The sequence below is a fragment of the Mirounga angustirostris genome, unplaced genomic scaffold (assembly GCF_029215605.1).
Source record: "Mirounga angustirostris isolate CCGP_5_RB_7025 unplaced genomic scaffold, mMirAng1.0.hap1 SCAF_3, whole genome shotgun sequence".
In the NCBI taxonomy this organism is placed as follows: Eukaryota; Metazoa; Chordata; class Mammalia; order Carnivora; family Phocidae; genus Mirounga; species Mirounga angustirostris.
The window spans coordinates 134,905,691-134,918,907 of NW_026991711.1; the positions used below are offsets into that span (position 1 = coordinate 134,905,691).

The 13,217-nt window shown below is 43.3% G+C and overlaps 1 protein-coding gene across 1 annotated transcript in view; it reads left to right on the forward strand.

Annotated features, from left to right (window-relative positions):
- Positions 1-13,217, forward strand: part of GAD1 (glutamate decarboxylase 1) — a 40,178-nt gene that overhangs the window by 6,751 nt on the left and 20,210 nt on the right. Inside the window, exons 3-5 of the mRNA XM_045867407.2 lie at positions 2,413-2,571; positions 3,955-4,197; positions 9,870-9,960. Coding sequence (XP_045723363.1) covers positions 2,413-2,571; positions 3,955-4,197; positions 9,870-9,960 — 493 coding nt within the window. The remainder of the gene's footprint in view (positions 1-2,412; positions 2,572-3,954; positions 4,198-9,869; positions 9,961-13,217) is intronic.

Consider the following 13,217-nt stretch of genomic DNA (forward strand, 5'->3'; position numbering starts at 1 on the left):
CTAGCGACAAGCTGACCAAAGTCAAGTGCAGCTTTGGTTTGCCTCTGCTTTTCTTTTTTGCCCTTGGGAATGTTGAGCTGGGTTACCACTCACTGCTTAAACTAGGTCCTCACAGGTGGTATGCGGAGCAAGAGAGAATCCAATCTGCTTCAGTCTCAGGGACCCCTGCTTCCAGGACCCCTTGCTAGCCAGGGAAGTAGTCAAAGCACTGACTTCAATGTCATCCACCACCTGGTCATCCTTGGAGAAGCATACATTTCTTTCCAGAGCCTCTCAGGACCTTGAGAGACCTCGGTCATTTATCTTTTTTGAGGCTTCCAATATTTTAAAAAACAGATACCTTCCAAGATATTGTTATTCTGATAACAATATGCATTAAGTGTTTATATTAGCAAATTAATGGGTTTAAACACAATTTATAATGCAATGTAAGTATGCTATTCAAAAGATAAACATAGGATTTATAGGAAATACTGATTCCTAGTGCACTCCACTCAGTGTGGTCCAGGGATGAGATGCAGATTTAAAGTTGTGTCATAATTGTCATCTCTCCATCCTATCAGGACACCTCTGGAACTGCCTGTGTCAGATTTGAAGATAATATCCAAAGCCTAAATCGAAGTCATAGGTCCTGCCCGCTGCCCAGAGGAAAGGCATTCCTAAGGGGTTTTGAGGTAGAGACTTAAGGCTTTCCCAAGGAGTGAGTCAGAGCCAACCAGAGGTCAGAGACCTAAAGAGTAGGAGTTCAGAGGGCAGGACCTTACCTCCATTAGGCCACATGGATTTGGTCTTTTCAGGCTGGCAAATTCCATAGCTCACTTTTCCAGGACTAGGGGAGCAGTCTTGGAATTCAGGAACCAGGTGCCTCTGGCAAATGAGTGCTGGCTCCTGGTTTTGGACTCTGGGGTTTGTATGGGAAATGAAGAAGGTAGGAGGAAGGGTGAGGGAAAGGATACAAACCCCCACCTTTACACCCAAGTGTGGAGCTCTATTATGGTGTCTTACCCCCTCCTGATGTCCTTTGGGGCTTTAGTGATAAGTTTACAAGGTGCTGGGAACAATGAAAGGCCTGGGGCCTCTATCTTCCTATTCTTCCCTCCAAAAATAGACCCTGCTCCTGTGTGTGAGAGGATTCCAATCCCTGCAGCCTTTCCCCTGCATCCCTCCTTCCTCCACCCCTTGCCACTGAATTGCAGTCCTGGGGAAGTAAAGCCGAATTCCCCAGATTAACTTTGCCTCTCTTTGAACCTCCTGGGACTTTCCTCCAAGCCTGTCTTGTGATGTGCATGACTCCCCAAGGATCTTGGTATCTACAAAGACAGCTTTGGGGTCACTGAGAAGCTTAGAACTTTCTTCTTCTTTTCAGTGTGTTGCATTTTGGGCTAAGATCGAGACATAATGGGAGGAGATGCTGAGAGAAGGAGTGGGTCAGCAGGTCCTGAGCCCCAGAAGGAATGGGTGTGGGTACGAAGGGAAGGAGTGTGCCCCTAGCTGGCAGAGTCCCCAGGCCTTCTGCCTCAGCCTGCTTCTCTGTTTGCCACTGGTGGTGTTTGTGCTGCTCACCGCAGGTACGAGAGATCTCTACTCCTTCCGAGGGGCAGATGTGAGGTGCTTTGTATCCCACCCCGGGCTCACGAGTTCAGCTCTGTGGGGTTCTGGGGTGGCTTTCTGGCTTTATTACAACATGGGTTCCCATCTGCCAAACTGTCAGTTCCTGGAGGGTAGGAGATCTGTCTCATTTATCTTTATCTGTCCCCTGTCCTAGATGTTTAGCAAAGTGCTTTTCCACAACAGATGCTCAGTCAGTATTTACAGGAAGAAATGTCACCACACATAAGGTTTTATGCTTCCTTGTCTCTTTCCCCAATACCTTTGTTCAAGGAGAGGGGTGGTATGGAGGCAGCTGCACTTCAGGTTTGGGTCAGAAAAATTGCACCTACCTTCAGTCCTGTGAGCGTTACCTGATGCCCAAGGAAAGCACCTTCCCTAACCCCCAGTGCTGGTCCTCACCCCCTCCTTCCTCAGGCTGCACAGCCCATAAACCCGGTGCCGGCAGCATCCTCCCCAATAGTGTCCTTCCCCTTAAAGCCCCATCCTGGGGCTGGTCACTGGAGTGGAAGCTGTCCAATTGACTTAATTCTGAGTTCAGAGTCATGTTCAGAGAGGAGAATGGGCTTTGCTTACTGTTTTCCTCTCTTGCATGACCGGGTCTGTACCAGTGATGACACTTGGCATTGCCCCTTCCCCGCCGGAAGGCGAGCAGTGCCACAGCCCTTATACATAAGATGCAGTTACTCAGCTTCTTCTCAGGAGAAGCAGGAACCCCGCATGGACAGTGGAACTGGCCTGCAGCTGACCCTCCGAGGCTGGGAATTTCGTGCATTCCCTCTGACCCAGCGTCTTGTGCTACAGGCTTCTTGCAGAGGACCAACAGCCTGGAAGAGAAGAGCCGGCTTGTGAGCGCCTTCAAGGAGAGACAGTCCTCCAAGAACCTGCTTTCCTGTGAAAACAGTGACAGGGATGGCCGTTTCCGGCGCACAGAGACTGACTTCTCCAACCTGTTTGCTCGAGGTAGTCCCCACCTCCCTACCCTCCCCACACCCCCCAACCCTCCCCAGCCCTGTCCAGTACTATCCAGTAGGTTTCTTGTTTAGGTTTTCTTAACCTTTTCCTAAAATTTTACTTCTTTGACCAAATTGATCATTACTCCTTCTGAACTGTCATGAAATGATTTTTCCAGTATTTAAATATAATATACTCCCTTCTTCCCTATGGCCTAGGACTTCATCATTTTGGAAGCTGGATGAGGGTAGTCAGTAAAAACAGTCAACTCCAAAGACACTTGCAGGGACAAATACAGTTTCATAGACTCTCAGAATCCAAAGGAATCTTACATAAGAGAAAATCCAGTGATTCCCATAATAGCATTCATCCTCCAAGGTCGGCAACAACGACAAAATCACTCTGTGGGAAGCTGTGTGGTTGGGCCTAATGACCAAGTACTGTCCTGAAACTCATTTTCCTTTTGGAGATCTTTCATTATTACTTCTGTCCCCACAACTCTGTCTCAGGAGGAGCTTTCCCCATCTCTCCTGAACAGCTTGAAGGTAAACCCCCCTGTGTCCCCTTCCATTAGCTCCCCACAGGCTATAGAGGCCAGACCCAAACAGTCGATAAGACTTCACTAAACCTCAGAGATAATCTTGGGAATCTACACAGAGCATTATGTAAAGCCAATCTGCTCTTGAGCTATGGCTCACCACTTCAGTTGGGGCCCCCCATAGTTTTCCTCCCAGGTTAACCCAGCCTGACTCTGCCTACCAGAGGCTGGAACCCAAAATCACCCCCCAGACATCCCAAAGCCCAAGCCCAAAGGACGAGGTTGAGAGGGAGAGATGTGGGAGTTTCCTTTCCCACCTTTCTGAGCCCCACTTTCGAGCTCTTGTTTTCTAAGGACACTACAGAGGACCGCTCCACTCTGCAGGGGGGACCTCAGCCTCTACCCACAGAACCCTCACCCTCTGCCATCAACGATCAAGTGTATCATAATGGCCAACCAGAAGGCCAGTGTCTGAACCAGATGTAGAGAGACACACACACCTGGTCACAGGGGAGCAGGGCAGAGGCCTCCTCCATCACATTCTTGACAGGTGCCCAGTCAGCCTACAAGTGGACAACAACAGTGACCAGCTGCTCATGGCTTCTAAGAGCTCTCCGTTTATGAGCAGCCTAACTATCGGAAAGTCTGCCAACCTTCAGAAAGTATGCAAAACCTCTGTGTGTAGGCATATGTGCATTTTTCTGGGGAGACGGTACATCAGATTCTCCATGTGTATACATAACCTGGAGTAAATTAGGTCTGTAAAGATATCATGGCTGGTATTTGGGATTTCTGGGCTGAGGAAACCTAGACACGGGCCAGGCGATAATCCTTTGTTGGCTTTCCCCCCTCAGATCTGCTTCCGGCAAAGAATGGGGAGGAGCAAACTGTGCAGTTCCTACTGGAAGTGGTAGACATACTGCTCAACTATGTCCGCAAGACGTTTGATCGCTCCACCAAGGTGCTGGACTTCCATCACCCACACCAGCTGCTGGAAGGCATGGAGGGCTTCAACTTGGAGCTCTCAGACCACCCCGAGTCCCTGGAGCAGATCTTGGTTGACTGCAGAGACACCCTGAAGTATGGGGTCCGTACAGGTAAGGGTGAGAGCCAGATGGGCATGCAGCAGGAACCTTGCCCTCTCTCACGCCCCTGCCAGTTGAGGATGGCAAACCCGTGTGGAAGGTGGTGAGGGAAGGCAGCAGTGTGTTCAGTGACCACAGAACAACCTTGGGCAGTGCCGGGGGTGGAAGGCCCAACCCGGGCAAAAGCTCATCATTTATTGTAAACATAAATTTAAAAATACAAACACACGGTGCTGTGTTAAGTTCTGTATAAAGAGTTTTCATTCTTTGGATTTATTCACAAGCTAAAAAGAGCAGAATGACCTGCTTCCTACTTCTTTTCTCTCCTCCGTTTCATGCCTATTTCATTCTGATAAATCCTACCCTTGCCTGTCCCTAAAACTGGGGAGAATTGGGCCCATTTCCCTCCCTTTCTGTATTAGTTTTCTAGGGCTCCCATAACAACTTACCACAGGCTGGGTGACTCAAAACAACAGAAATGTATTCTCTCACAGTTCTGGAGGCTGGAAGTTTGAAATTTCGGTGTGCAGGGCCATGCTGTCTCTGAAGACTCTTGGGGAGATCTGTCTTCACCTCTTCCAGCTGCTGGTGGTCAAGGGCTTTCCTTGGCTTGTAGATGCATCACTCTAATCTCTGCCTTCACCTTCCCTTGGCCTTCTCCCTGTGAATGTGTCCAAAGTTTTCTCTTCTTATAAGGACACCAGTCTTTGGATTAGGCCTACTCCAATCAGTTATGGCCTCATCCTAACTTGATTACATCTGCAAAGGCCCTCTTTCCAAATAAGGTCACACACACAGTAATCAGGAGTTAGGACTTGATCATATCTTTTTGATGGACACAGTTCAACCCACAACACCTTCTGCTGGCAAGGCAAAAAGGTCACATACATACACACCATTTGCATCCTACTTCAACTTCTGGAGTTTAGATGCTCTGAGTCACTAAATCCTATCTCTAACAGGGGGCCCTTGAGGAAGCCCTCTTGCCTCCTTTTCATGTTGCAGGAACCCTCTCTAATCAGTGGTCCTGGCCAAAGTGGTTACTTCCCAGGTGCCTCAGGTTCAAGGATTTTTTGGGTTTCTATCTGGCTGTTTCTAAGCCTGGGAGTAAAGTAATTGTTTCTTCTCACTGCTTCTTTCCCCACAGCAGTCTGGCTTGCCTGAGCTCTTGGGCACGCAGTTCTGCAGGAACTGGCAATCCATGGCATAGTTGTCACCACAGGGGATCCCCCGATAACCCCTTTTTCTTTTTTCTTCTTTCTCTCTCCCTCTCCTTTATTATCCCTCTCACTCTTCCTAGTCACCTGAAGAGAGATTTAAGGCCAAGACTAGGGAGCTTGGTGGTGATAGAGCTGAGTAAGACTACTGGGTGTCAAAAACAAAGTGTTATAATGGAATAATGAGGCCGGTCAGAGAGGCATTTTTATTTTTTTTTATTTTTATTTTTTAAAGATTTTATTTATTTATTTGAGAGAGAGAGAGAATTAGAGAGAGAGCATGAGGCGGGGAGGATCAGAGGGAGAAGCAGACTCCCCACCAAGCAGGGAGCCCGATGCGGGACTCGATCCCGTGACTCCAGGATCATGACCTGAGCCGAAGGCAGCCGCCTAACCAACTGAGCCACCCAGGTGCCCTGAGAGAGGCATTTTTAAATAAGGAATCCCAAACAGCTTTTGAGGTCTGCCAATGCCACTGAAATAAGTGTAGCTTCCTTGAATAACTGCAGGATGGACAAAGCCTAATTATGTCATAAAGTCTGTGTTTGATTTTTAAAGAAAAGCACACTCATCAATTTAGTTACTGCTCACCTTGGTCTGATGGCTAACCTATTCCTGATGGAGATCAAGTAGTGTTATATAGCTAGATAAAAAAAGAGTCTGGATCCTCCATGTATGTCTTAGCTGGACTTGGTTTAGGCCACTGTTTGTTATTTTGTCAGGCCTCTCTGTATGCACTTTCTCAGAGAGATGAAACCATGTACTTCTATCATTAAAGCTCAGAATAGTGTTGTCCTTCAAAGAAAAATACATGGGTTCCTCATAACTAGCAGCTTATACTGCCTACAAAACGGAAGCATCACATGGTCATAGGAGCATGGACTCATATGAGTGCAGTGTATGACTCCACTTAGTTAGCCTGCAGCCATTCATCCCTGTTCGTTAACGTAGCATCTGGGAGCAGGTACTTACATTTATAGAGTTCATGATTTCTCGGGCCATGTGAAACCTTCAGTTGCATCTCAGGGTGTTGACCCTGGGAAAGTAAACTGTTGCTGCCATATGAAAACACAGCTCCTGGTTGCTGAGCTGTAATCAGATGTAGATCAGAGCCATAGGGTAAACCCCACAGGTAGCCACACACAGTGCAAGGTAGTTTTTTTGTTTTTTTTTTTAAGGGTATTAATACTCAGCCAAAATAATGAATTGGGCTTTAATAGTGAAAACATTGTCTCTTATCTCTGACTGAGCTGGCTGCAGTTTGTGAAGAGATGATGGTATTTGGAAATTTCTTTACAAAGTAACAAAATATTTCTGAAAAAAAAAAAAAGGAACAAGTACGTATAGATTTTTCATGACCTGATACAGACACTGTTAGCCCTCAACCACAGTAGCTATACCAACTCCCGTAGTTCTTTTTTTTTTTAACTATGTATTATGGAAAAGTTTAAACTTATACAGAAGTAGAATAGTGTAATGAATCCTATGTAACCAACACTCAGCTTCAACTCTTATCAATTCCTGACAACTTTGTTTCACTTTGTCCCCTCCCGCTTCTCTATTATATGGAAGCAAATCTCAGATATACTATTTCATCCATAAATATTCTTTTGGGGGCGCAGGAGGAAGCCACCTTCCCTTTTTTATTTATTTATTTATTTTTTAAAAAGATTTTATTTATTTATTTGATAGAGAGAGAGAGCACAAGCACAAGCAGGGGGAGCGACAGGCAGAGGGAGAAGCAGGCTCCCCGCTGAGCAGGGAGCCCAATGCGGGGTTCGATCCCAGGACTCCGGGATCATGACCTGAGCCGAAGGCAGACCCTTAACCAACTGAGCCACCCAGACATCCCCATAAATATTCTTCATTCTCAATAACTGCTTTCTTTTAAGAGGGGGGCAGGGGCAGAGGCCGAGGGAGAGAGAATCTCAAGCAGACTCCCTGCTCACTGAGATCATGATCTGAGCTGAAATCAAGAGTTGGCCACTTAACCAACTGAGCCACCCCAATGCCCCCTCAAGAACTCTTTAAAAAATAAATAACCACTCGGGGTGCCTGGGTAGCTCAGTCAGTTAAGCGGCTGACTCTTGATTTCAGCTCAGATCGTGATCTCAGCTCAGATCTCGATCATGAGATCGAGTTTGCGGCAGGCTCCACACTCATTGGGGAGTCTGCTTGAGATTCTCTCTCTCCCTCTGCCCCTCCCCCCACATTGGTGCATGTGCGCGTGCGCTCTCTCTCTCTCTCTAAAGTAAAAAATAAATCTTTAAAATAAATAAAGAACCACAATATCATTGTTAGATCAAAAAAATCCAAAATTCACAGTTCCTTAATATCAAGCATTCAGTCAGTGTTCAAATTCCCAGTGGTCTCATGAATGTTATAATTCATTTGAGTCAGGATCCAAGCAAGTCCTCCACATTGTAATTGTTTAGTATATCTCTTAATAGATTTCTCCCTCCATTTTTTTCTCTTGAAGTTTATTGAAAAAATTAACTTTGAAAAAATAACTCTTTCTCCCACTACCTGACTTGGTACCACATCTATCATCTGTTATTTCATTGAATAAAGAGATTTGAAATTGAAATTTAAAAGAGGTCATTTTGTTACTTGATAGAAATTCTGGTATAAGATTTTGGGGACATAATGTTGTAGTCGTAAGATAAAAGTAAGGTTTTAGACAACTTCGTTTCCTTTATATATCCGAAGAACAAAGAGATACTGTTTCATGTTTATTTGAGGGCATTTGTGTCAGTCTGTCTATCTTTGTTCATCTTTTGTCTCTGCCATATTGAGTGGCTTTGATACATGGTCCAATAGTGTGATTCCGTTTAATATATATATATATATATATATATATATATATATATATATATATATATATATATATATGGTCTTGTCTTGAAATGTTTATTGTTATGGGGTGCCTGGGTGGCTCAGTCGGTTGAGTGTCTGTCTTTGGCTCAGGTCAGGATCCCAGGGTACTGGGATCGAGCCCTATATCAGGCTCCCTGCTCAGCGGGGAGCCTGCTTCTCCCTCTCCTCCCCGCTTATGCTCTCTCTTGCTCTCTCATTGCTATCTCTGTCTCTCTCAAATAAATAAATAATATCTTTAAAAAAACATTTATTAAAAGTTTTCAAATGGATATTGCGTATTTTTTTAATGGATAGCAACAACATTTGTTAGGTTGCAGGAGATCTTGTAGATTCTGTTGGCAGTGAGCAAAGTAGAATAAAGTGGACTGGCTTAAGCATTTAGAGTAATCTACATGAATGTCTGGAATCTGGCCCCATAATTACACTAAGCTTACTGTCTATGAATCTTTCATTTTTTTCCCCTGAGGAGCAGGAATATTTTTTGAGGACTCTGGAGGTATGGTGATTAGTATACTCTAAGAAGTCATAGTCTGGATGTTCTAAATGAGTCTCCATTACATCCAAGGAGGAATAGACATTTTCAGAGAGGGGGCTCAGACCAGGAACATTCAAACACCAGCTCTCTGACAGTTATTTCAGAGGCAAAAGCAATTTCTACTGGAAACACAGCAGTCAGCATATCTCCCTAACACCAGTTCTCTGTCACACACCCCTAGATAATCTATTGCATTGACACCTTCGCGACAGCCTAGCCAAGCCTGCTGATGTGGGATCGAGATTTCCTGTGCACGCCAAGTTGGCCAAAACTTGGCAACAATCCTGAATTTGCTGAGAACAAAGCTTGTTAAAGCATCCTCTGTGTTGCAAAGGGTTTCAGAGTTATAAAGTAATAACAATTATTTTACCAACAACTTGATGAGTAAAGGAGGCTATATTTGCCTCAGTTTCACAGAGGAGATGCCAGGTCATCTATCTCAGCAATAAATTTAGTTTAATGGTCACCTGACTATATATGGGCAAAAGACACCAATGCTTGACATCATATTTGAGTGACACAGAGATCCAGAGACGGCATGCCCTCAAAATCAGCCTCAGAGCTGGCACTTTTCCCGGGCTTGGTTTGGTCCACAGAGCCACAGACCCTCTCTGAGGCCTGTAGGCTCTCCTCCATCAGTAAATGTTGATCTACTTGATCTTGAACCCTTGAGATGTTAAATTGAAAGTTGAAATATTTATAAATAAAACTAGGATCACCACATCCTGATTTGTAATTTAAAAGATTATTATGACAGAGAAGTTCATCTGAAAATCAACAAATTAGATACCAGAAAGATTATTAGTGTCATGACATAGGATTTTTTTTTTTAACTTTAAAAGCATTCTGCTTCAGAAGCATAAGTTTGGGGAACATCATTAATGCTAAAGGTTAGTATAGCAAGGGTCAACCCGCCCTTCCTTCCCCAATATCCTTGGGCAGTCCTGTTAGACTGCTGGGATGGAGGCACCATAAGTATGGCCAGCCTTTTGCTTTGGAGAGAGCTTAAAAAATTTGGGTTTGCCTTGATGCTTGCCTGTTACTCATCTTCCCAGGTCATCCTCGATTTTTCAACCAGCTCTCTACTGGATTGGATATCATTGGTTTAGCTGGAGAATGGCTGACATCAACTGCCAATACCAATATGTAAGTTCCACATATTATTTTCATATAAGCAACCATGATATGTGATTATGGCTTGTTGCTTTAAAAGTGCACTTCCAATGGTTCTATAATAATTTATTACGGTTTTCCTAGTCATCTTTTCTCTTAAAATCTTTTAGCTTTATCACAGTTCTGATTTAATAGTAAATATTCGGGTGCCTGGTGGCTCAGTCGTTAAGTGTCTGCCTTCGGCTCAGGTCATGGTCCTAGGGTCCTGGGATCGAGCCCCACATTGGGCTCCCTGCTCGGCGGGAAGCCTGCTTCTCCCTCTCCCACTCCCTCTGCTTGTGTTCCCTCTCTTGCTGTGTCTCTCTGTCAAATAAATAAATAAAATCTTTTAAAAAAAATAATAGTAAATACTCAATAAGCTATTTTTAATGAATAATGCAATTTAATAAGAACATGGTCATGAGAAAGAATAATTCTAGCTTTCAGAATTTAGTGTGAAATTTCATGTTAAAAGACTCCATGTCCCTTAATGATGTATCTAAAGTGGTCCATTCCATATTTTGGAATATGATCTTGGTCCGTTTTCCTATCTAAGTAGATTGGTCCTCATCATTTAGGGCTATATTTCCTTCACAGTTAAAGCTGCCAGAGAGCCACAAACCAGTTTGATCAACCTATTGCTTACCTAAAAATTCTAAAACAAAATTCAACTGATAGTGATATATATTCCTTTCAAAGTAACTCATTGTTTTTCTAAATTTGACATTTTTTTCCATACTTGTTTGGGTTGACAAAGCCTTCATTCATTTCCAATTTCTTATACATTTATATGAAAGTGACTCTAAGGTCCTGGGGTGCAAGTACTTCCTGGGTAGTCTTGCAATCACCCCAGAATTTCCTCTACATACACATGCCCTCTTTGGAGACAAGGACGGGTTACAAGTTGATGGAGGGTCATTATAGCCTACTGAGTACTGTCTTTTCTCTCAACACTGTGATAATATTTTAGGATTATCTATACACCCAGCCCATGGAACCACATTCTACTAAAGTATCCAGGGGAAAATAATAAAACAAGTTTCTAACAATAATTCTTTAAATAGCTACATAAGAATTATATAAGTTTTAGTTACTGTAGAAATACTTAGAAAATAACCATCCACTTTTTAAGTTCATGGTAAAGTAGATTTGAAAAACAAATTTAGGTGAAAGGGGGATATTGTTTAAAATGAGAAATTCCATTTGATATCAAGATAGAATGTAAGTTATTGAAGTTCCAGGTATTCTATTTTTCTTAAACAAGCTACTACCAGCCACAAAACCTGAAAAGTCACTTTAAATTATACATTGGGGTGGCTGGGTAACACAGTTGGTTAAGCATCCGACTCTTGGTTTCGGCTCAGGTTGTGATCTCAGGGTTGTGAGATCAAGCCTCAAGTAGGATTCCACACTCAACACAGAGTCTCCTTAAGACTTTCCCTCTCCCTCTACCCTACACCTGCCCCTCCTGTGAGTTCTCATTCTCTCTCTCTCTCAAATAAATAATCTTTTTTTAAAATTATACATTGATACATGTGTGTGCCAAAGCTATTTAATGCTGTGACTCAAAATATCTAACTGCATTCAGAAAAGTTTCTACTGGGGCACCTGGGTGGCTCAGTTGGTTAAGCATCTGCCTTTGGCTCACGTCATGATCCCAGGGTCCTGGGATCGAGCCCGCATCTGGCTCCCTGCTCAGTGGGGAGCTTGCCTCTCCCTCTCCCTCTGTTCCCCAGCTTGTGCTCTCTCTCTCTATCTCAAATAAATAAAGAAAATCTTAAAAAAAAAAAAAAAGAAAGAAAGAAAAGTTTCTATTAATTAAGGATTCCTGCTTTGTTTGCTAACTTAAAACAACAGTGACAAATTTTTTAAAAGCAAATGTGACAAGTGAAGCCTTTAGTGCTAAAAGGCACAAAAGATTAAATTAATTGGAAACAAAAACGATTTTCATGCTCCCTGTTTGCAAGTCATGGTTAACTTCATGGAGTGTCTGTGTTGGAGCACTGAGGCTATGAAGAGCCAAGAGGAATTGGGGTCAAAGATACAAGGGCTTATATGGCCTCCTCTAACAAAAAACTTGCCTTTGCAACCTTTACTGTGGTATGATTTGTGAGATAAAATATATCAGCAAGCCCAGACATCATAATGTACTAATTATAACTTGAAAAAAGACACTAATGCTTAATTGGAGCATCTCACACTAAGGAACAATTTTAAATTGGGAAGTACAACTTTTTAATGAGAAAAGTAGAGCGAAAGGTATATATCCATTAAAGCCCAAGTACTCATATTAACATAGGCTCTGAATTCACCCAGCGTCTTTAAGTGCATATATCCCAATCTCAAGGTAAATAAAAGGAACTCACTCTTTTGAACCGTTCATGACCAGATATTCTCCTAAAAGGCTTTTCTTCAATCCGAGAGATCTCACAAATTCTCCTTTTTGTGTGTGTTCATAAAATCAAGACCCTTACTCTTTCCTTACCTCAGCTCAGCCATGAAACACTAAAATACGTCCCAGCCATCTGAGGTCAAGGCCAGTCCAACTAAATGGCACATAGTAATTGCAGCTGTACTGAACACAATATGACCCAATTCCAGCAGATCGATAGAGAAGGTTATTTAAAATAGTGAAATAGTTTCTGTCAGTTCTAGAGACAAGGCATTGTCTGAAGAAGTAATAACTATTATCTAGAAATTGTTCTAAGTCCGTTCCCCTGGAAGATCATGAAATGTGGCAGCACTGTTAGAAGCTGATGCAGAAATTTGCTCCCTCGGGACAGTTTCTTCTCCAACTGGGGACAGTGTTCAAAATAAACCTGGGAAAGAATGACAAAAGGATTTGTCTTTGGCAGAGTAGGATTTAATTAGTGACATACTCATGTTGATAACCTGCACTATCATTGCATTTGGGTGGCACTGGAAATAGTAACAACTATATTCCTCAGTATAGTCTTTCAGAAAGAACCATCCAGGCTCCCAATTCAAGTAGCAAAGCTTAAGGGATCTGACTGCTCACAGAAAGCAGAAAGAACGTTGATGTTCATGCTTTTACACCTGTCTGTGCATATAGCTTTGAGATCTATTCTTCCAAGCAAGGACCCAGTGAAGACCCAAAGAAGACTTCACAAATATGTAGTTTTTCATGGCATGTCCAGCTCTTTTCTTCCAAAACAGGGCTCCTGAGCACAACTGTGCAGGCTGAGCAGTGCCCAAGTGCAAACAACAGCCTTCCCTCAAGCACCTAATGA